The 23885-nt window shown below is 33.2% G+C and overlaps 3 protein-coding genes and 1 pseudogene across 7 annotated transcripts; 2 read left to right on the top strand and 2 right to left on the bottom strand.

Moving 5' to 3' along the window:
- The first annotated feature begins 5012 nt into the window (after positions 1 to 5012).
- On the top strand, positions 5013 to 7749 carry LOC108461378 (uncharacterized). 5 transcript variants are annotated; one of them, XM_017761215.2, is made up of 5 exons: positions 5013 to 5197; positions 5540 to 6432; positions 6666 to 6866; positions 7009 to 7204; positions 7284 to 7749. In XM_017761215.2, the coding sequence occupies exons 2-5, from the start codon at positions 5560 to 5562 to the stop codon at positions 7466 to 7468; spliced, it is 1455 nt and encodes a 484-aa protein (XP_017616704.1). In that variant the 5' UTR covers positions 5013 to 5197; positions 5540 to 5559; the 3' UTR covers positions 7469 to 7749. The 5 variants fall into 5 exon arrangements, with proteins under 5 accessions (XP_017616704.1, XP_052880699.1, XP_017616702.1 ...); XM_053024739.1 differs by having other exon boundaries at positions 5533 to 6432; positions 6675 to 6866; XM_017761213.2 differs by having other exon boundaries at positions 5533 to 6432.
- Positions 7750 to 7997: 248 nt separating this feature from the next.
- Positions 7998 to 16874, top strand: LOC108461401 (conserved oligomeric Golgi complex subunit 3-like). The gene is made up of 25 exons (XM_017761245.2): positions 7998 to 8332; positions 8744 to 8827; positions 8919 to 9026; positions 9206 to 9250; positions 9343 to 9417; positions 9533 to 9628; positions 9792 to 9869; positions 10047 to 10132; positions 10246 to 10312; positions 10439 to 10501; positions 10598 to 10699; positions 10867 to 10971; positions 11060 to 11152; positions 11398 to 11486; positions 11659 to 11878; positions 12457 to 12540; positions 13325 to 13441; positions 13565 to 13597; positions 13861 to 13947; positions 14024 to 14086; positions 14355 to 14471; positions 14961 to 15053; positions 15360 to 15485; positions 16120 to 16220; positions 16511 to 16874. Exons 1-25 carry the CDS (start codon positions 8243 to 8245, stop codon positions 16638 to 16640), a joined length of 2352 nt encoding a protein of 783 aa, XP_017616734.1. The 5' UTR covers positions 7998 to 8242; the 3' UTR covers positions 16641 to 16874.
- Positions 16562 to 19547, bottom strand: LOC108463138 (probable pectinesterase/pectinesterase inhibitor 12; annotated as a pseudogene).
- A 121-nt stretch (positions 19548 to 19668) lies between these two features.
- On the bottom strand, positions 19669 to 22842 carry LOC108463097 (glucan endo-1,3-beta-glucosidase 5-like). The gene is made up of 2 exons (XM_017763041.2): positions 22325 to 22842; positions 19669 to 21041 (listed from the first exon to the last, which is right to left on the bottom strand). The coding sequence occupies exons 1-2, from the start codon at positions 22657 to 22659 to the stop codon at positions 19913 to 19915; spliced, it is 1464 nt and encodes a 487-aa protein (XP_017618530.1). The 5' UTR covers positions 22660 to 22842; the 3' UTR covers positions 19669 to 19912.
- Between the last annotated feature and the right edge of the window lie 1043 nt (positions 22843 to 23885).

Raw genomic sequence — 23885 nt, 5'->3', positions numbered from 1 at the left:
AATTTAATTCATTTTAAAATGTTAAGAGTTTAATTTAATTAAAATTATTAAGAATCAAATTAACAAAATATATTAAAGGTTAAATTTGTGATTATGCCGATAAACGTTAAACAATAAAATGTTATTTGATTTTCATTATAAAAATAAAATTGTCAATAAAAAAGAGTTTCAATCATGTAGATTTTAATTGTTTGAAAAGACTTGTCGAAAGGTTAAATTCTAGACAAAGGCTTTTCATGTTAGAATTGATCTGACCTGAATATTTGATTGGCGGCTTGAATTATTGTTTAATAATAATAAATTTTTTATTTAAGTTTAATTATTAAATATATTATATTAAAATATACTATAAATCTTTATTATGTCTTCGTAGGTTTGGAATATGATATTTTATTTCTAAATATTTAGTTTATTTATTTTTATTATGGAATATTTTAACAGTATTAAAGTAACGTTTCATGTCAGTAACAATTGTCATGTCAATAAAAAATAAAAAATTAATTTTGCGAAATGAACTTAGACACATGGATGTCAAGATTCATTCATTTCAAGTTTCATTTCTTTTAAAAATTCAATATATATTTTTAATTTTATAGATTTCTAAATCATTAATGAAATTATAAAATATTAAATAAATAAAAAATTAATAAAACTCATTTAAAAAAATTAAGTTTTGATTTTCTTATTTTTGCTAGACAAATATTTATCCAGATTCATTCCAGTAAAAAAATAAATATTCCTTTTAATTTTTTTATCTTTTGCTATGTGGCATTACTATGTCAACAACTGTCGCTGACATAGAGTACCACGTTAGTACCGTTAAAGGCCACATCAACATTATAACAATTAATGCTAGTCAAAGGGCTTATTTAATAAGTTCTGTTAGTTTAGGGGTTCAATTGAGTACAAAAATATGGTAGGGCTTAATTAATTTTTTCAAAAATTTTGAAAACCTTTTAAACCATTAAGTCAATTTTATACTGTCAAGTGCAGTGATGAGATATATAACATTTTAAAGAAATATATATTAATTGAATTTTAAAAATAATATTATTAAAAGAAATAATAATAAACATAAAATATGAACCGTAAAATAAATAAAAATATCATAAAATTTATATGCATAAATTATATCACATCAAATTAAAATTCTATATATTATATTACATATTGAATAAAGAATTAATTATGTATATTTCCATAGACGCATCTGCACCAAATATGAGGCAACCATTTGGGTAGGGACGGAGGTAGGGGACTCTCACCTAAATACCTTTTAATGGCTGCTTCGATTCCTGGTATATGCCACCATCACCATGTGCTCAATTATTGATACCTTTCCATCATGGTTACGAAATTGACTCCTAAATTATATTTTTTATTTAAATATTTTTATAAAATTATACTTAAATTATTAATTTTGTTTTATTTTATTAAAAGTGTACTATGTTCAATAAATACATGTTATGACCAATAAGTAATTAGATATAATGGTAAGACACATTGTTCTTCCAAAGAAAGAATATAGGTTCAAAACTTAGAGACAACATTGTTAGGAGAGGTAAACCCGAACATGGAAAATAAAATGAACATGCATAATATAAAATTAAAACAAAAACAAGAACATGTTATGTGTAATGTTTTTATCGGTTTAAGTATTATTTTGAGATAAATATCAAAACTACACATGAATGTTTTATCAATATGCAATATTATATATGAATTTTAATTTTGTGCAATTTCATATGTGTAATTTTATTTGATTCAATTCTATTTTCGTTTATAAACTGCAAATCGCTAATAATTATATTTCTCTAATATAAAAAATTGATATATTTATTTATTTAAATGTATATAATTTAATCATAATTAAAGTTTCATGTATAAATTAGAACTACGATAAAAAATCGTGTGTATAATTAGACCAAATTAAAATTCATATATTAAATTACACAATAAATTAAAATTCATACATAATCTTGAGATTTGCCCTACTACTTTTGACATAAAAAATTTTTAAATGCTTAAGTGAAATAAGGGTATAAGTTTGAGGATTAATTTTGCATTTAAGCCTTCAATCATTGTAGTTGATTGCTCCACATTTTTAACATTTCAATTTTTCTTTCATTTGACTTACTTAAATTATACCTTTTTCCTTTTTTTTTCATAAGTGATATTTAAATTATCTTTTAACAGTTAATTCATAAATTGGTACTTAAACTATAATTTTTTCTATTTTGATATCTAAACATTTTTTTTGTCACAAGCGGCACCTAAAATTATTTTTTAAATATTTTAGCATTTTTGATATATCATATATATATATTTAAATAATATAAAAAAATAAATATGAGCAGGCCAGACCGAGCTTGAGTTTTAACATTTTTATTTGGACCAACCTAAGATAAAATTTTAAACTCAATTTTTAGGTTGAGCCCTAACCTAACAAACAAACATAAAATTTAGTTGAATCCGGCCTAGCATATTGACACCTCTATCTCAACCTAACATCAAGTAATACCAAATTTTTAAAACAAAAATCACATATAGAAAATTTAATTATTTAAAAATAAAATAAAAAAGTAAGTCTTTTAAAATTTTAAAACTTGAGTGAACAATTTTTTTTAAATCAGATTTCAATTTATTAATACAATCAAAATTTAATTAACAAAACCATTCATATTTACCTTAAAAAATAATTAAAGTGATTACTTTTTACTTTCACCTCAACTTTATAATTACATTTAAATTCAAACTCATAATCTATAAATACAATAATTAAATTTAATGGAATAATTAGTAGCAGTAAGTCAAAAGTTGAAAAGAGGTTAATAGAAGAGAAGCGAAATCTAAGGAGGAGTCCTTTTTGAAGTCAAGAGGAGTAGACAACCTTAAACTTGGCGAGAATCCAAGTTTCTTTTACCTTTCGGGGTTGCGTGTTTCTGTTTCAGGCAGTTAAGCAAAGCAAATCCTTATTATTTGTTTATTGTGGGGAAAGGGAAAGGCATTCTTTATTTCTTTAGCCTATACCTCATTCTAGTTCAACTCGAAGTTTGAAAAGTGAGAAAATTTTAATAAAAATATAAATTTAAAAAATAAATTTAGATAAAAATATGAGAAGTTTTGGGTAAATATTTTGATTTGGGCCCGGCCCAAATTTGTTATTATATTGTTTTGTCATTGATTTGGTGTTGCTATTATATTATTACTTATTTTATTGTTATTGTTTGATATTGTATAATTTTTGTTATATTATTTATTTTGTTATTATTTTAGAGCATTTATTTGTTCAGTTGTTATTATTTAAGTATAAATAATTTTTAAATTTATTGGGAAATATTTATTTTAGTGTATTTAATTTATTATATTTTTAAATTTTATTTTATATAAAATAGTAATATAAACAAATTCTAATACGAGTGGACATGATAGGATTTTAGTAGACTTGAGTAAAATTCTAAACATATTTTTCGAGTCAAACCAAGTCTAAACATAAAAATAGGCCTAAAATTTTATTGAAATCCGATCCATGATCAATATCTAATTTTAATCTAAGTAAGATCTAAGACACTCTTTGGGCTTTTGTGGTGCTAACCTTAATTTGCCATTCCATTTTCTTATTATATAGATCTATAACTATATAAAATATTATTTTAAAATTAAAAATACATGTATATAAATATAACTGGATATTTGAATCCTATACATTAAATTCTGAACTATTTTAATTTAATAAAATTTATTAAATAAATATTTTCATCGGTATTGTTTATTATTATTTTATCTTTTACAATTTAAAATAATTATTTTATATTTAAAATAATTAAAAACATAAAATATTATATAAAAATTAGTTTAAAATTTTAATTGAACTTGAATAATAGCAAAATCGAGCTCAAGTTGGGTTTGAACTTCAAGGTTCTGTACTCAATTCGAGTTTTATCAAACATCAATTTCTAAGCGAGAGCTTGGTTTGAGACTTAATTGAGCTACTTGAGTTTGACTAAAGTTGTTTATCAATTGTCATACTCAAGTTCAAATTCGAGCTTGATTAAATTCTTTTGTACTTGTTTTTTCTATCTATTATGGGCAATTAAAATAAAAAGTTCAATTAAACTGATGAGCCTTTCAAATCAAATATTACCTTACTCAAATGTAGTTGTTTGAACTTGAACTCAACTCTATAATTACCATTTTGAATTCAATTTTTTTAAATAAATTTCAAATAGTTTATTAGAATCGATGTCTCGTTTATTGAACTAATCCAAATTAATAGAATTTAATTCGATAATTTTTTATAGGGATAATATAATTTTTGGCATTTGTTTGTACTTGTATGTTTATCCACTTTGGTACCTGAACTTGGCAACTAGAGTCGTTTTGGTCCCTGAACTTGAAAAATATACAAGTTCAATGACGTGGTACTATGATATTGTGCCACAACATCACTTAAAAATTAAAAAATATACATATAAAATTTCAATTGATGACATGATACAACCTTAGAATGTCACATATATTGTTCTAATAATCGAATCACTAGTTGAACCGATCAAATCACTGATTCTCGATTTAGTCAATTTAATTGGTTCAACTGTAAAACCAACGATAATTAAAAATTCATAAAAAAAACTTAAAAAAATACAAAAGATCATTAAATTCAACTACTGATTTTTGTCTCAGTTTTCGCTTTTATCAATTTTGAACAGTTTACTATTTAATTGGTTCAACCTCTTTGTTTGAATCGGTATATTGGTTGATTCTCGGTCTAATTGGTTTTACCAACCAATCCAGCCAAGTTCCAAGGAAATTATAATATAATCAAATCTTGACAGAATCTAAGTTCAGGAGTCAAAATGGATTTAATTGCCAAATTGAGATATCAAACTGAACAAAAGAAAAAAGGTACAAGTACCGAATTGAATCTAATTACTAAATTAAGGGGCCAAAAATTATATTATCCCAATCAACTTTTGGATTCATTTTCTAAAGAACCATAATATTATATCATAATCATAATCATAATTATTATTATTATTATTTACAAAATTGATCTCAATTGAATTGTTACCGCCTCCAACTCCCCTTCACAATTTCCCTCATCGTCAACCCCTATTGTCACCCTCTCTTTCTCGTGGCGTTTCGAAATTAAAGATTTCAACCGTGTAATACTAATTCCCATATGCAAGCGAAAAAGGTACGAATTTTATTTTTATTTTTATTTTTAATCTCAATTTCTATTTTTATTTTCCTCCTTCAAACAATGAATTAGGATGAAAAATCAACCATGATTTGTGAAACCCTAGTTCTAAACGACGTTATTGTATTTTGATTTTGTTAAACAATTACGTTTGAATTGTGCATAGGAGAACGGAAAAAAAATATTTGTTGGGTCCTCTATTTTCTTTTGGGTTGATGAGATATATTTATTTCGTGACTTAATTTGTTGTTTAGGGTTTCTTTTTGATAGGCGGCTAAGACGGGTGTTAATTTTTGAATTTCAGTGAAATTACTTGTTGTTGTTGGATTTAGGAATCAGGTTCTTGGTTGTGTGGTTGAATGGCAAGATTTGAGGGTAGGGTTTCGTATTCGTCGCTTTCAGAGGTAGAAAAGGAGAAAAATAATAACGCCTATCAATTTGATGATGATTATATTGATTCTGATTGGACTGTGCCAGAAGATAAAAGTATCGTCTCATTAGGCTCAAAGTCGATAAAGAAAGGTAATCCTTATCAGTTTCCTGCTGATTCTGATGAGTTCATCGATGGAGGATATGATTCAAGCGATGATGTCCGTGTATCCATGCCGAATGGCTTGGAACCAGAGGTGAACTTGAAGAATGTGTTGAGTGGCTTAATTGCAATTGTAACTGGGACTAATAAAGGCTCCCCGAGTGTTTCGGTGAATCAGCAGTGCCAAAGTTCTAATGTCTCATTTCTGGGGTCTGGAAACAATGGGGATACCTGTTTGCAATCCTCTGTTTATATACCGAGTGCCCCGCCGCTTATGGAGCCAAGTGGGATAAATTATAATGCATATAAAGAAGTGCTGGAAGCTGAGCCTCCGGAGTGGCTTCCAGATAGTTCTACCACTGTTTGCATGCAGTGCAGTTCTCTATTTACAGCAATTACGCGTGGCAGACATCATTGCCGGTTTTGTGGAGGGATTTTCTGTAGAGCATGTTCTAAGGGAAGGTGCTTGCTACCTGTTAAATTTAGGGATAGAAATCCCCAGAGGGTGTGTGATTCTTGCTATGATAGACTTGATCCATTGCAGGGTGTTCTTATTAACTCCATTAGCAATGCTGCACAAGTAGCAAAACATGATGTCATGGATTGGACGTGCACTCGAGGTTGGTTGAACTTGCCGGTTGGTTTGTCCATGGAACATGAGATCTACAAAGCATCCACCACCTTGAGAAGCTATTGCCAGGTTTGAGCCTAGTTTTAATTATTCATACAAGACAATAGCTTTGTTTTTCTGTCTAGATCATACTTACCAGCTAGATTGAGCTTTCATGTGATTGGTCTTGCTCAACCGGAGCACATGCCAGTTCTTCAGTTTTAAAAATCGAGTTAAACTAATTTCTCACATATTGGAGCTACATAATTGAATATATTTTGGCATGGTGAGATGCTTCGAATAACAGTAGTTCAAACGGACAGGTTGCTCAGTTGAGTCCAGAGAAATCTATACCACTGGCTGTTCTTAAAGGAGCCAAAGGCTTAGCTATTTTAACTGTTGTTAAAGCTGGAGTTCTTTTAGCATACAAGCTCGGGACTGGTCTTGTTATTGCTCAAAGGTCCGATGGAACATGGTCTGCTCCATCAGCTATATTCTCTGTTGGTTTAGGATGGGGTGCTCAGGTAAACTTTTGACTGAGAAAAATATATACCTGTTCAAGCAGAATTTACACATCTAGGCAGCTAAGGAGTGATTCCCTCCCACGTTCCGTAGTATTTATATGTATAATCTATTAGCTAAATGCCATTTTTATGCATTTCATAGATTGGGGGTGAACTCATGGATTTCATAATCGTGCTTCATGATTTACAAGCCGTGAAGACATTTTGTAGTCGCATGCATTTTTCTCTTGGTGCTGGCTGCAGTGCTGCTGCAGGACCTATGGGGAGAGTGCTGGAAGCAGATCTTCGGGCAGGAGATAGAGGCTCTGGCATGTGTTACACATACAGTTGTAGTAAAGGTATTCCATCCTGCAATGTATTGCACTCCTTTCACTAGTTTGTGGATTCAGCTATCCAATTTATCACAAAATTTTGCAGGGGCATTTGTTGGTGTGTCACTGGAAGGGAACATCGTTGCAACAAGAATGGATACCAACCTACGGTTCTATGGTGATCCTTATCTCACCAGTACTGACATATTACTTGGGACTGTGAGCCGGCCAAAGGCTGCTGAGCCCTTGTATGTTGCTCTGGATGATCTCTACTCTAGCCTAAATTGTTAGTTCAGACCATTTGGGTACATTATCTAGCTCTGCATCTCGAAACAAGCAACAACTTGACCGACATGTTGCACATCTTGCCTTGTTGACTGTACAAAATGTAGCTGCCTTTCATGGTTATGTGGATGTGCATGAAGTAAACATGCAATTCAAGGACGAGTACCTTTTATAAGCCAAATTAAGCATTGTACCAAATATGCATTAAACATTTGTGAAATAAACCAGTCAACTGTAAATGTTTCTTATTCTTGGTGATTCAATGTTTTCAGTTACTTTGAATGGAAGATCTTCCAAATGCCCTCCAAAAAAACATGAAATTTGCAACATTGTATTCGAAAAGAGAGAAAAAAAACTAAAAAGGCTTGCACATCAGCTAATGATAAAATTTAGTAGAGTAACATATGAGTATATTCTACAATTATTATCATCTGTGACAGTTAATCATTTAGCAAAAATACGAAGTTTCAAGTAGACGATGTTCAAAGAAAAAAAATAATTTCTGGGTCAATTACTTTTGGGCTTTGTTTTCAGACTCGACTTTGCCCAAACATATCTAGAATGGGTTCAATGGCTGAATATTCTTTACGTTGTCTCCAATCTAAACCTATATTATTTGACCCAGAAAATAAATGGCGCAAACCAGAAACCGCGCTCTGCTAAATAGAATGATGCGTCTTGAAAGGTTATTTGCTTTTTAGAAAACGCCGTCGTTTAGCGAGCAAGTTAACTAAAGTTCGTCCGGTCTATCAGAACCAGACCCCTTCCGTGATAGAGAAAATGGCAACGAATCCGGCAACGGCATCCTCGAAACTTCCTAAATCCGGAGCCATCTCCAAAGGCTACAATTTTGCTTCTACTTGGGAACAGGTATGTTTTCTTTTTACATAACTTGCTCTTCGAACACACAGATGTTTGCCTTCACGGTACGAATTGACTCTCTTATAGTTTATATCTGTCATAATTTGATCTCAGTGAACTTATAACTTTCACCTTATAACTGTGAATTTCAAGAGAAGAGGAAAACCAGCTTTTTAATCGACTAGCTCTTTTCTATTTCGATTTCTTTCTCTCATTTCATTCTTAATTTTAGTAATTAATGGATCCTATCTTCACTCGAGCCATAGAAGTAACCGAAATGTGATAATAATATTTTATAATTATAATCTGAAGAGCTGAAAAACATTTAGTTTGAATACTAGATCTGTGGAGTGGAACTGGAAGCTTTAATTTGGATTATTTATGTTTAATTTAATTTCTTTTGGGGATTTTTCTCCGTAGAATGCACCTTTGACGGAGCAGCAGCAACGAGCAATACAGATGCTATCTCATGCAGTTGCTGAACGGCCGTTTCCAGCCAATTTGGTGAGGAATTCTGTTTCTTGTTGGTAATATGTGTGTGTGTGGGTGTTAAATTTCATTCTGAATGTTTTGGCTGGATTATGTTGGTGTTTAGGCTCAAGAGCGAACTTCAGGGCAAGATAAAGGTTTGTCCGTTTCTACAAAGGATGACAATTTTAGAGATTCTGAAGCTATTGATGAAATTTTGGTTAATTCAAATCAGGTATATTAGTTTAGTTGTATTTCTTGAGTGAAATGGAGATGAGGAGATCTGAACTTTTGTGGATGGTATTTTATTTTCCTCTTTGAATGATCTAGTGCTACCATGGTTTTATGACATCGATGAGATTTGGATCTAATGCATTTGATTCTTTTTTCTTGTTTCCACACTTTCTGGTACAGTTTTATAAATGGTTCACGGATCTTGAATCAGCCCTGAGGTCTGAGGTTAGTAGCAATTTTTTGGTGCGATATTTATGAACATGGAGTGATTTAATTAGATATCTATTTATTGCATCTCATTGTTTCTCTTCCTTCAGACTGAGGAGAAGTATCAGCACTATGTTGATACTCTAGTAGATCGCATTCAGACTTGTGATGATATACTTCGACAAGTATGTTCTTTTTCTTTTATATCTCCATGCATTCTCATATGCTTTGCTAGTTATTTTATTGGTTATGTCTATATTTTACGCAAAGATTTTATAGCTAGCAAGTACTTCTGTGTAGGTGGATGAGACGTTGGACCTATTTAATGAACTACAGCTGCAACACCAAGCTGTAGAAACAAAAACTAAAACTCTTCATGATGCATGTAATCGATTGGTATGGTTTTCATTTGGAAGACTTTGGATCTAGTTTCATCTTCTTGTTTCTAGCTTATTCACTTTGGCTTTATGTTAAATGGCTGTAATCCACTTATTTTTGAGATGGAAAATTTGTCTTGAGTTGGTTGATTCATTGCCTCACAAGCTTGTTCTCATTGCAGGTAATGGAGAAGCAAAGGCTGATTGAGTTTGCTGAAGCACTTCGCAGTAAGCTCAAGTATTTTGATGAGTTGGAGAATGTAAGGTTTGAATGCTATCTTAACTAGAAATCAGTAATTAAGTGTTACTTCCTTGTCTTTGCTTATTATCCTATTATCCTTTAGGGTTTATGCTTAACTTTATGTTTCTTGATGAATTGCTGTTGGTGCAGTAGTTCTGAAATTTATGGTTTGTCTAATTTTACGTCTTCTATACAGATTACTTCCAACTTTTATTCTCCAAACATGAATGTTGGAAATGCAAACTTTCTCCCACTTCTTAAACGGCTCGATGAGTGCATATTGTAAGTTGGCATTTGAACTTAGTTTGCATGTGCAAACTGTTGGACAATCGTGTAATAACTGTTCATATGAGCACATATCATCAGAATATTTTAATCAAAATTTTCCCTTGTAGGTATGTTGAGAATAATCCACAATATGCAGAATCCAGTGTTTATTTGCTAAAATTCCGTCAACTCCAGGTAAGGAAGGAATGGTACAATCTTGGACCTTTTTTTTTTTTTTTTTTTAATCTTTTGGTAAGTGAATGAAATGCATGCATATAAGTAGATGTTTTGACTAAATGCTCCTGGAACCTTTTTTTACAGTCTCGGGCTCTTGGTATGATCCGCTCTCATGTAGTATCTGTTCTCAAAAGCGCATCTTCTCAGGTAAAATATCCACCTATAGATGAAATTTGCGTATATCGGCATGTATTTCTGTATGGAATGAATGCCTCCCAAAATGCTTGTTCTTTCTCTCTTTAGGTCCAGGCAGCAATTTGGAGCAGCGGTGGCAACAAAGAATCTCTTTCTGAGGGTGTTGAGGCATCTATAATTTATGTTCGTTTCAAGGCAGCTGCTAGTGAGGTAATGATTTCATTTTTTGATGTGGAAACTGTCACATTTTGTCAAATCTGAATATTTTCCCAATTTAATGGCAAGTAGAGTTATGTCTCTTCTATATGAAGTGGGACCACATACTACAATTAGATCCCCCCTCAGCAGAGGTAATTAACATTTTTAAACATTTGCAGCTTAAGCCTATATTAGAGGAAATTGAAAGCAAAGCATCAAGGAAAGAATATATTTATCTTCTTGCAGAATGCCATAAATTGTACTGTGAACAGAGGCTTTCTTTGGTGAGTGATTACCCCCGCACATGCATGCACCATTATTTCAATATTCAAATTGGTTTTTAATGTCTGTTAATATACTATTTTTTTAAAGATAAAAGGTACAGTGCATCAGCGCATATCTGAATTTGCCAAGAAAGAGGGTTTGCCATCATTGACTAGATCAGGATGTGCATACTTAATGCAGGTATAGTGAACTTACTGTCATATTTAGCAGTTGAATATGGAGTTGATTTTTGGAAATTTTGTTCAATTAAAGCTAGATTTGTTATTTGAGTTTTGCGTCCTTTGCATTGATGATTTTATTTGGTGATATTTAGAGATGATAAAATCTATCCCAGCCGTTTGCTTTCTATTTAAACTGGTGTTTTTCAATTGAAGAAACGTGCACTGTCTTTATTAACTTCATCCTACATGTTTTGATTGATGTAGGTCTGTCAACTTGAGCATCAACTCTTTCATCATTTTTTCCCATCTTCTTCTGAGGATGTTTCAAGTTTGGCTCCATTAATAGATCCTTTGTAAGTACTCTTGTAGTTCAATGTTGCACAGCTTTCTTTTCCCTGTTTCCATTTTTTTATGGTTTCCTTTAGTTCACTTAATGATGCTTTATTGAAATTTATCAAAATAATATCCAGAGTTTGACTTAAGTATCAATTATTTTGCTGTATTACTAAGTTGGATTTGTTGCAGGTCTACATACTTGTATGACACATTGCGGCCAAAACTCATTCATGAAGCAAATGTTGATTTTCTTTGTGAAATGGTTGATATCCTCAAAGCTGAAGTCTTGGGAGAACAGCTTAGTAGAAAGAGTGAGTCATTGGCAGGTTTACGCCCATCATTAGAAAGAATTTTGGCAGACATTCATGAACGCTTGACTTTTCGTGCTCGAACATATATCCGTGATGAGGTTTGTTATTGCTTATGTGTGCTTTCATGTATATGTTTCCGACTTTATGATATGGATGCTTTTATTGCAATAGGAATTTTAGTTTTATTTATTTATTATATCAGGTTTTATTAAGAGTTTTAGTTTTACTTAATTTCTCTATTATATTAGGTTTTTATTTCCTTCATATTAGGAATTCTATTAGGAGTCATTCCTTTGTTATTAACAGTCTATAAAAGGCTGCCAATATGAAATAAAGAGAGAAGCAATTATTCTATCAAAAAGAAACGTTATTTTGAGAGGGGGTTCAGTCAAGGACGAATCTGCCTTTTGAGTAACCATAGGTCGAAGCAAGAATTCTTTCTCGTCTAGACCTGTGATTAGATCCTATGCCAAGGCGCATAACACTTTATTCTCTGTTTTTGAAAGAACAAATTATTTTAGTTGTCAATCTTTTGAGATATAAAAATAAAATTGCATACAGTTGCACTCCATGTTTTACTATGTTGGGAGAAACTGTATTGTGCTTTCTGAATGTGCCTGTCTGAGTTAATACCACTCATCCCAACACTGAACATATTGTCTTCTTGAATACTCAGATTGCAAATTATATCCCGATTAACGAAGACTTGGATTATCCTGCAAAACTGGAGCATTCTGTAGACGTGGTGTCAGTAACTGCTGTAAGTTTTCTTAACAATTCTTTGCTTCTCTTATAGATTGGATTATCCTACAAAACTGGAGCATTCTGCATTTGTCATCGATTGTCAGATAATGGAAAGCTACTTTCCTGCAAGTCAATTCAGACCCTCATGTAAATGCTCTTTATTACCATTATTTATAGGACCTAACTTGATTTCTACAATTTGTGTTGAGTTATTCTCCTCCTCCTGTTCTCAACTTTAAGTGTTTAGCCAATTTGTTGGATTGTTTAACACCCTAACAGTTGTACATGTAGTTGCCGGTACACTGTTGAAATTTTTTATGGGCTTGTCCTAGTTGGTTGGAAACAACCTAATTGATGACATGTTACCATAATCACTTAGTGAAGTATGCTATGTCAATTACTGCATCTTCGACAGGGGCGCAGCCAGAGGGGGGGGCTGGCATGGGCCCCGGCCCCCCCTAAAATGGAAAATTTCATTTTTAGGCCCTTGAAATTTTTTAAAAATTTTAAATTAGTAAAGGTGAAATTCCACTTTGGCACCCCCTAAAATTATAAAAATTTAATTTAATCCTTTACAAATTATAAAAATATAAACTATAAAAAATTAAAATTTCATCCAGCCCCCCCTAAAAAAATTTTCTGGCTTTGCCCCTGATCTTCGACATATCTGGATATTGACATTGGCACAATTAGCAGTACATTGCTCATGTCTGCTTGAATTTCTCTTTCCCTTTTCTGAAAATATAATTGGGCCACAATTAACACTACTAATTGCATTGATTTTTCCTTTCTGTCTGCAGACTAATGCAAACCCAGATGTATTCAAAACTTGGTATCCACCCTTGGAGAAAACCATATCCTTTCTCTCAAAACTGTATCGTTCTTTGGAACCAGCTGTCTTCACTGGCTTGGCACAGGTGCCTTGAGTCTTTGGATTTTCACTCCTGTTTAGTTCTTATCTACTGAATTTCTAGTACTATTTCCTTTGCTGATTTGTCTTTTAAAGGATTAATTTTGCGCTGTTTTTTTTTTTCTCTCAGGAAGCTGTGGAAGTTTGTTCTGTCTCAATCCAAGTAAGTTAGCTATACAAACAGTTAATCAAACTGTTTAAGTTCTTAAGTTTTTTGTTTTTATGAGTGTGTTTTTGCTCTATACTTCAAACAAATTTTATATGCGGAAAAGTTTGGTTTTAGATTTTTAACAAAATCATGTTATCCCTTCTATGATGAATTTGAAGGCTTATTCCCTCTTTAACATGATGTCATACATGCCATGGGCTTGGTTGGTTTTCTAACTATTTGTATTTGTCCCTCTTTTATCCTTCAATTGTAAATAGAAAGCAAGCAAACTAGTTGCAAAGAGATCCACACCTATGGATGGGCAACTCTTCCTTATAAAGCACCTTTTGATATTAAGGGAACAGGTTATCTTTTTTACCCCTCTTTTTCTTTTTTCAAAAATTAATAAGATGTAACTTTTAATGGATTTTGGCCTTGCAGATAGCACCATTTGACATAGAGTTCTCAGTTACACACAAAGAACTTGATTTCTCTCATTTGCTGGTAGGCTAAACTTTCTTTTAACTGAAACACACTGCTTGGTGTTTACAATCTTTTCTATGTCGTTAGCATTCCTAGGAGGAAGCTTTTTTTTTTGTTTCAGCATGATAGTGGGACAAATAAAAAATAGTACAATACTTATTTTCTTAAGATTCCTTTGTTGTTTAGGTTGTTCAACCTTCAGTTTTTTCCATTTCTGAAATTTCATTCATATTTTACCGTTCTTTTACATGGAATTAAAGCCAGATTTGTTTTCAAATGTCTTTGGCAGGAGAACCTGAGACGCATACTTAGAGGCCAGACCTCATTATTTGACTGGTCTGGATCAACATCATTAGCAAGGACCTTATCTCCCCGTGTTTTGGAAAGTCAAGTAGATGCCAAGAAGGTTACCATTTTTTACCTTTTGATAACTTTATTTACCGTCCTTAATGAGTTGAAGTGCCATTTGCCATCTTGGGTGCATGTGTTGCTAAAATAATCCTCAACCCAACGCATTAATTCTTAGGTCTAGGAAATGAAAAATTGTAGCGTTTGTGAAAAGTTAATAAAGTAATATATGAATTTTAATTCTTATTCCCTGAAGCAAATTATTGCTTATTAGCAAATAACCTATATTTTTGTGAAGTTATTTGGTCCTGCAACTATTATACTATTTCACTGCTGCATCCCACCTTTTCCTCTTTTCTCCCCTTTTGTCAAAACTCCTCATTGCCTTAGGCATTATTTTAGTTATAATTCACCATTAATTAATGCCATTCAGCATTCAGAAACTGTTGCTTTTCTAAACTATGATTTTATTATCTAGTAATCTCAAGGCTTGACATTCTGCTTTTATCATTAGCATAACATGTCTTCTGGGCTCGTTTGCATGCAGGAACTGGAGAAAATCTTAAAGGCAACTTGTGAAGAGTTTATTATGGCAGTCACTAAGCAAGTAGTGGATCCTATGCTTGCATTTGTTACCAAGGTTCATATTTTTCTCCTCAATTAGCCTTTCCACTACTTAAGATATTAGAAGCTAAAAGGAGTAGATATTTCTTGCTAGTGAAATAAGTCCAGTTCCCTTTGATTGGAACAGCTTGAAAAAGTATTAAGTCCAGTTGAAATGTCAGAAATTTGAGCTTGGATATGAATATTTACTTCAACTAGTGGTGTGATATTTAACAGAATACCTTGTATTCATACTTCTGTGAATCAAAACATAACTTTGATAGTGATGTTCTTTTTCCTGCATTGATGCATGATTGTCTAAGGTTTCTATTTGTTCCTACAGGTAACAGCTGTAAAAGTTGCATTATCTTCTGGCACGCAGAATCAAAAAAGAGACTCAGTAATGGCTAAGCCACTCAAGGAACAAGCCTTTGCTACACCAGAAGCAGTGGCTGAACTTGTTCAGAAGGTGTCACATTTTTAATTCATGTTTTGCCAGTGTACTTGGTCATTACAGTATGCCATTGGAGCATACATGTATGGATACATACAAACTTTATTTATGCATGTAGAGCTTGTCTGTATCTAGATGTATGTATACGTATCTCTATGCATATAAAAGAATTAATCCATGATAGATTTAACTCCCAATTGAATGAAATACTGATTATAACAAGCATGAAACCAACTCCTATTGTGGACGGCTTCAAGACAGAATGAGAGCATGATTAAAATTTTAAGTATAAACCGGAATTAAGTATATATCTTCCCTAAAATAGCATTAATGCCATGCCTATTTATCCTTAAAAATACCATTGTGTCGGGCCCTTTCATCTGATATGTAGCATGAATGAGTTTTACATTCATGGAGTTTTCTACGGTAATCCCTTTTTTTTTTCTTTGGAACTACTTATTTGTTACCTTTCTTGTTGACTTGTAAGGCTGATATTGTCATAGACAATTTTCATTCATCAATATATATGTTTAGAGTATGCATCAAGATGTATAATTGTCTGAATTAAAATTGCAGCACTCAGCGACAAATTTGTTGATAATTTCTATGTTTAGGTTCACGGGATTGACTGTTTACGTTTCTTAAACAGGTACATTCAGCTATTCAGCGAGAACTTCCGGTTGTGATAGCAAAGATGAAACTTTATTTACAGAACCCATCAACAAGAACAATTCTTTTCAAACCTATCAAGTAAGCTGTTTCTCTCAAAATCAAAATGAACTTTATATTTGTGTATCTAAGACCTATGTATCTATGAAGTTCTTCTGTCCAACACTCATGTTCGAAGCATATCCGGACATGGATGAGATATAATCCTACAATGGACTCTCCAAATACATGAAAAACTTGAAAAAAAACACGTTCAAGTCTGAGTAACATAATCTAAGACTAAGAAAGACCTGAGGAAAGAATAACTTGTTCTTTCATGTTTAAGTCTTGTAATCTGTCGGAGCAACATGGTGATTCTTTTATTAATGCAGGACAAATATTGTGGAAGCCCATATCCAGATTCAATCTCTTTTAAAAGCAGAGTATTCTCCAGAAGAGAAACGTACAATCAACATGGTCCCAATAGAAGAACTGGAATCACAGCTCGACAATCTCTTGTAAGGAGCTAACAAAAGGTCAATCAAATTCTTTCAACTCGACTCGGATTTCTTTAGTAAATTTTGGCTAATACACACCCTGGTTTAGTCTGTTCATAAGGTTATACTGATAGATAAGTAGAAAAAAGTAGTCATACAAAATTGTCCGGTCTTCAGAATTTTCATTTCTCACGTTCATATATTGGCTACCATTGTTGATCATATTTTTCATTTTATAAAGTTTTATATTTTCGCTTCATCAGCCTAGAATAGGTAAAAGTATCATAGAAGCCATTGTATTAGGAGTTGAATTGCATTTTACTTATACTAAAAAAAATAGGCAAATTAATCCCTGTACGTTAGGAAGGACTAATTTGCTTTTTGATATATCATATAAGGACTAATTTGCTCATTTGTTGAGTAAACGGAGTAGAATATAATCTAACTCCTAATACAACGGCTTCTATGATAGTTTTACCGCTTAGTATATGTTTATCTGATTTTTATACGTCCATCCTAAGTTCAACCTTAACACTGTACACCCACCTAAGCTTCTTAAAAAATCCCATCATGAACGGACTTGGTGAGTGTAAGTACAGTCATATGTTCAACGGTACCCGTCTCTAAAAAGGTGGACACAGGTTTCAAGGCTGAAGACTCACATGATGTATTTTATCAAACATTTTCACGGGTAGTAATATGTTCGGACAAAGCAAAGCTAAAGCCAGAACAATGTACAGTGTTTGCAGTTAAATCAAGTCGCCATGGACAAATTCTGCTTGGCATTTTTCACTTGTTACACTTCTAAGGTACAAATTAATGCTTTGAAAACTGGAACCTACTAAGAGACAGGACTCGACATACACGTGGGCCTGACCTCTAAAAGTGAAAAACTCTTTGATTGGCTTATCTGCTAGATTCTCATCACCCATCACAATAATGTAGACTGGTAAAATTCAAATACCATAATCATATGGAAACCAAGTAGAATCCAGCCAAGCTTCACCGGTGATAAACTCCTAGACAGCGAAATCATAAGCGCTCTCATAATCCATTATATGGTACCCAGGCCAAGCAACCCGATCATCCGTGACTGAACCTGGTCCGTAATTATTGTACTCTCCGTAGTAAAGGGTGTCTAAGCCTTCATCACTAGACCACTTTCTCCACCCATTAGGATCAATGAAGTCATCAATGTAGGATTCTAGAAAAACTGCTGTGGAATATAGCCGCCATGGTCTCCCAAGGTAGCTTTTAACATTGTTAAGAGTTTCGGTACAGTTCATTCGTGGCGAGAATCAAACAGCTCTGTATCGAAATTCCAGTGTATTGATCCAGGGTGTCTCGAGATTGAGATGTAATGACAGTGAACTGACCCGGCATCGGCATCCTGGATATTATGTTATATGCCTGGAACACTGCAGCAGCGTTCCCAAATATATAATCTATGGTGCCAGATATGTTGCATTCGCGGTAAAATTGTCGAAAAGAATGGACGTATAATGTATCCTGGTAGCCACTGATGGTACATCTGTAGAATGCAGCTAAATCTGCACTTACTCTGAATGCAACTGCTTGGTGCTTCTCTGGCCCTGCCCTGTTCTCTATTGTTATGTCCCGAGCTAAAAATCCTTCCCCTGATACCGCTGCAACATAAAGTTACAAACGCAACGAGTTAAATTTAATGGAACATGTGTGACCTATGGATAAGTCTAGTATCACGGTTCGTGCCAAGCTGTGGTTTTGTCACTGAAAGTTGATAGTTTCGAGCATTCAACTAAAACAAAAATTCATAAGCAAGAAGAGCAAGGAGTTATGGAGGATTTACCAAGAGTTGCAGATCTGAAGGTGGTCCAACCATCAACTACACTTCGGTTCCCAGTGATGAAAGTGACATCACTGCCATCTCCGATCAAAACAATGTTGGTTTTACAGCTGGGGATCACCACATTGTCTTCGTAAACCCCTTCCCTAACATAGATCATCACCCTTTCTTTACTCTTATTCGGAGCGAACCTTATAGCATCACCAATGGTGCTGAAATTCCCAGTCCCATCGACCGCAACGGTCACCACTTCCCTCGGATCATATTCGTCGTCAACTCCTCGCAAAACCCGACGAGATAGTCGACTATTCCGATGCCGTTTTCCCAACTTAGGAAGCATAGAAAGAGAGTTACTAACGTGCTTATAAGTACCAATCAATGATTCATAACCGGCTTCAATGGACCCAAAGCTGAATCCAACCCTTCTAAACATGTGTTCTTGTTTGTTAATGCTGCACTAAGGTAAACTCTTGCATCGGCTAGCTTCTTTGAATCCCCATCTTTGATGCTTGACACTGTTTTCTCCAATATAGATAGTGTGGTTTCATGGAGCTCTTTGCAGTCTTGCAGTGTCCCTCTTTGTTTTTCCACAATATCGTTGCTGTTTCCGCCATTGGAGAAGAGATTCGTTAGTTTGTAGCTTCGGATAGTGCAGAGTGGAGGGTTTGGAGTAAGTAAGTGAGTATGTCGGGACTGATGTTTATTGAAATGGAAAGCTTCAATGAATCGAAACAAGAATCTGGGTATGGAGTGGATTGGCAGATGCTTTGTATGGAAGTGAGATTTGGGCTTAGAGAATTTGTTGAAGAAATGTTGAGACCCAAAGTTGACGAGAAGAAGATGGTGATGAACACGATGGATATTGTTTTAATGGGGGAAGCCATTGAACTAAGAGGATTTTTTTCCTTTGTTTTATAGACTCAAGTAGAACAGATAAGCCAAATTGTTGGGACTTTTAACTTCTTTTTTTTTTTTTTTTTACATTTAGAATATTTCAAAATAGATAAGAGGATTATAGTTGTTGGAATCGGATTGGATAATCCGGTTGAATCTGTTGAATCGTAACTGGTCGGACTGTGAATTAATTTGAATTGGATGAACCACTTTAATTTTTATGAATTTTTAATAATTTATTTTAATTTAAACTGGACCGACAATTTAATTGAAGATTGATAGTTTGACCGATTCGACCATTAATCCAGTTCCAAGGATTATGATGATGGTATAATTTATTATAACTTTTTTGAATATATAAAAATCTTTAAAAAAATTCACACATGCCTACCTAAAAATAATTAAAAATTCAACAATAAATTTATAGAATCAATGGTTATTTTACAATGTAAAGAGGAGTCACATTAAATAATCAATGCAGTTCTAGGAAAATTTTAAAATCAACAAACAAAAGAAATGAAACTGATCATATCATTTGCCTGCTTGACTCTGCATCAAAGGCAAAGGATGGACTCCAATCAGTGGACACCATTAGCCAAACCCAGTACCAGCATCAGAGATACAAGTAGCAGGGTTCCAAATCCGGCAGCTGGAATTTTGTTAGACAGAGAGAGTTCGTGTTTTCCAATGTCGATCATGATCTCGAAACGACAAGGTGGCTGAGATGGATCCACGGTTGTAACCGTTGATAAGTTATTAAACGAACATGCATCTTTCCTTTGATCCATGGTTTGATAATACATATTGAACGCATATGAAGCGTTGCGTTGGGGGTCTAGATTAGAACACGAGGATCCGGGGCCAATGCTTGTGCAATCGGCGTACTGGCAAGCTTGGCTAATGCTTTGAGCCAACGCGTTGGGGTCGGAAACGCCCGCTGAAGGCGATAACACGCACCATTGCCTGGCCAAGTACTTGACGCCTTTGGCCGGGGCGAGTGCTTTGCCTTTTCCCAAATCTAACGGATATTTGATGCTTCCATCGTAATTGAAGATACCCCAATGCCTCTCGAAGTTCCCAGGCTCAACACTCTTGTTGTCTTCGTCGATGAGAGAAAATATGTACACGTCAGGTGGGGCACGACGTTTTGGGGTGCCTTGGCCTCGAATGATACGGTCGAGAAGGCCTTGGTTGAACCTGCGGGCGTTGTCTATGTTCGCGTTAGGGTCACAGTCAGTTGGCCAACCTACTTCCCCAATGACAACCGGCATTTGTCCGAATCCATTCTTTTCGAGAGCCGAAATGAGGGTATCGAAGTTGGCATCATAAACATTGGTGTAAACAATGGGACCATCGACGACGGGATTAGCCTTGTTGTCAAAGAAAGCAAATTCTTTAGGGAAATTGGGGTCAGCTTGGAGACTAAGAAAAGGGTAGATATTAATTGTGAGAATGCCACCATTGTCTTGAATGAACTTGATGATCTTAAGCATTAGGTCACGGACATCGGGTCGGAAATCACCACCGGACGGTAAGCCACTGTCGGTCTGGTAGACATCCGCGTTTAAAGGTACTGTTGTCTTCACCTTCTTGCCTAGGCCAGCTTTGGCCAGAGCTGCTTGAATGTTTTGAAGGGCTGGTAATGTTGTTTGGGTGAACATATCTTTGTAAGAATGAAGAAAAGGTTCATTGCCAATGGCTACAACCCTGAAAAATCACAAATCCCATTCTCGATTCACCTTCTAAATTAAACTAAAACAAATACACATAATTTGGATAAACTATCAAAATAGTCACTTTTGTTTACCTCAGATTACATTTTAGTCACTTATGCTTGAAATGTTACATTTTAATCAATTACGTTAACGTGTTGTAACATTTTAGTCACTAAGCCGTTAATTGTCATTAACAATGCAATAGTAAGTTGACGTGACACGTTAAATAATCATTTTAAACAAAAATTTTAAGTTAAATTATACAATTGGTCTCCATATTTTTTCGTTTTGAGCAAATTTAATTTTTTTCTTTTATATTTGTTTTCCTACTTTCTCCGTCTCTTTTAATTTAGTTTTTCAATGGTTTTCAATTGTTAAAACCTATACTTTTTTTGGAACAATTTAATTTTTCTTTTTATTTCTTTATTTTTTTTTCTTCTTCCCCTTTAGTTTTAACAAATGGAAAATATAAAAACAACTACATTAAAAGAGATGGAGAAGGGAGAAAAACAGAGGAAGCATCGGAAGATTATGAAAAAAAAGGAAAATTAAAAAAAACATAAAAGAAAAAAATTAAATTACTCAAAACGAAAAGATATAAGAACCAATTATATAATTTAACCTAAAATTTTTATTTGAAATGATAATTTAACATGCCACGTTAGCTTATCGTTACACCGTTAATGGCAATTAACGGCTCAGTGACTAAAATATTACAACACGTTAATGTAAGTGAGTAAAACATAATACTTCAAATATAAATGACTAAAATATAACATGAGGTAAACAAAAGTGACTGCTTTAATAGTTTACCTAGTCTTTTTCAAAATAAATACCTCAAAAATTCACTTCTTTCTTAGGTATAGAATTAAAAATTGTATATATTTTTATAATTAAAATTTTTCTGTTGGGTCATTTCGGCATATTTGATCACTAAATGTAACTATTGGGTATCGAATTCTTAGATTTTTTTAATTCCACCAAACATCCATAAATTATAAAAGAAATTCTATATTGATCTTAAATTTTAAAAGGTTTTAATTGAATCCTTGAACTAAAATATCATTCCAATCAAAAAAATTTTATTAGTAAAATGTCAGCTTAAACGCAAAAATTCTAAACCGATGGAAGGACCTAATAGAAAACACTTTAATTTGAAGATTCAACCAGAATATTTTAAAATTTAAGGATCAATTTAAAATTTAACCTATATTTCAAGAACATATAACGAAATTAACCCAAAAAATAAACATTGGAAAGAAGAGAGGTTTTCACCTTATATCAGTTCCATATTTGGAAACATAATTAGAAACATTTTGTTGAACCCAAGCTTCAGCATTTCCAGCACTTCCAGCAAGCGATGCCAACATATCATTCGGTATCCCCACCATAACCTGAATTCCTGATTTCCCAAGTGCCTTAAGTGCACCTGGATCAGCTTCAAACAGCTTCACTTTATCGAATCCATTGTCCTTAAGTAGCTTCACCACTATGTTAGGCGGCAATGGATGAGTCGATTGCAACCCCCAGTTGCAGGCCAAACCAGATACACCCCTCTCAATTCCCAACACCCAAACAAACAATAACCAAAACAAACGAATTTCACCCATTCTTTTTAAACAGCAATCACTGTCTGAAAAAAGGAAAAAGTTGAGTTGTTCTTGGATGTCTGGTTTTGAAGTTTAAAGCCACACATATATATATATATATATATATATATATGAAGGATTGAGGAAAAATGTGCTTTTACGAGAGGGATAAGAAAAGGGGAAGGAACTGGATTCCAAATGCAAAAACCCAAGTTTGAATCATCAATTTAAATAATATATAAAGAGAAAATGCAAATCACGAAAGGTATAGAGTGTGAAGATGTTGGAAGAAACATTACGTGTGTGTAATATTTTGAGACAAATGTCGAAAACCAACATGGAAGGAATGTTTGTAAAAACTTTCCAACAAGGACTACGCATCATTGTCTGGTTTGATCATGAAAAAAGGTCTTTTTCTTATCCTTTAAAATTTTGTTCGGATTCAGCCTTTGTTTAACAACTGGTCTAATATTTGTTGCTTTGGTATTGGTTTGAGGTAGAATTCCCTGTAATATCAAATGATCATGGATAGCTTTCTGTTCAATTATTCCTTTCTCTGTTTCAACCTTCAACTGTTCTTTTATTGGACTCAGGCCTGCAAAAGACTATAAGTTATGGGTTAAGTTTATAACTGTCACTAAAATTGTTTAAAATATGAGAAAGTTTGGGTAAAAATATAAATTCGAAAAATAGAATTAGATAAAAAATAAAGCACATTTAAAAAACGGATCAGGTTTTGGATAAGACTTTTTTAGCTTGAGCTCAGCCCAACGCTAATTTACAAAAAAAAAAAAAACTGTTGTTTTCTTGCTCCATTTTATTATTTTAATGCTATTTTCTTGTTGTTTTGTCATTATTTTATTACTATTTTACTATTATATTATTACTATTTTATTGTTATTATTTAGATATTGCATAACTCTTAATTTATTGAATGGACTGAATTTGGGTCTAACAAATGAGTTAAAAAATTTGGTTGGACTCAGCCTGAAACCAAACCAACTCGACCCATTCACACCGATCAGGGAATCCTTTTTTGCAAATGAATTTAAGTTATTTTGTGTGATTAATATAGCATCTCCATTCAAAACATTACATATATCATAAATGCAATTATTGACAAATTATATTAGAACATTATTAACATTTGTTTTTGATTTGAATAAAAGATTGATTAAATTTTTGTCGACACTCATTTAATACTGGGTTTAAACCATATTTTTCTTATCTCCTATCCTTAATATTGC

The sequence above is a fragment of the Gossypium arboreum genome, chromosome 13 (genome assembly GCF_025698485.1).
Source record: "Gossypium arboreum isolate Shixiya-1 chromosome 13, ASM2569848v2, whole genome shotgun sequence".
In the NCBI taxonomy this organism is placed as follows: Eukaryota; Viridiplantae; Streptophyta; class Magnoliopsida; order Malvales; family Malvaceae; genus Gossypium; species Gossypium arboreum.
Note: the sequence above shows the minus strand (reverse complement) of the source record. Positions and strands in the feature narration are given on the sequence as shown.

Bases quoted from the DNA above. Each gene is read 5' to 3' on its own strand.
- LOC108463097 (XM_017763041.2), bottom strand. From the start codon at position 22,659: ATGGGTGAAATTCGTTTGTTTTGGTTATTGTTTGTTTGGGTGTTGGGA. The intron at 21,042-22,324 runs GTGAAAACCTCT...GTGATTTTTCAG, and splicing joins AAATATGGAACTGATATAAG to GGTTGTAGCCATTGGCAATG.
- LOC108461401 (XM_017761245.2), top strand. From the start codon at position 8,243: ATGGCAACGAATCCGGCAACGGCATCCTCGAAACTTCCTAAATCCGGA. The intron at 14,472-14,960 runs GTTACCATTTTT...GTTTGCATGCAG, and splicing joins GTCAAGTAGATGCCAAGAAG to GAACTGGAGAAAATCTTAAA. The intron at 15,486-16,119 runs GTGTCACATTTT...TTTCTTAAACAG, and splicing joins TGGCTGAACTTGTTCAGAAG to GTACATTCAGCTATTCAGCG.
- LOC108461378 (XM_017761215.2), top strand. From the start codon at position 5,560: ATGGCAAGATTTGAGGGTAGGGTTTCGTATTCGTCGCTTTCAGAGGTA. The intron at 6,433-6,665 runs GTTTGAGCCTAG...TCAAACGGACAG, and splicing joins CCTTGAGAAGCTATTGCCAG to GTTGCTCAGTTGAGTCCAGA. The intron at 6,867-7,008 runs GTAAACTTTTGA...TGCATTTCATAG, and splicing joins GTTTAGGATGGGGTGCTCAG to ATTGGGGGTGAACTCATGGA.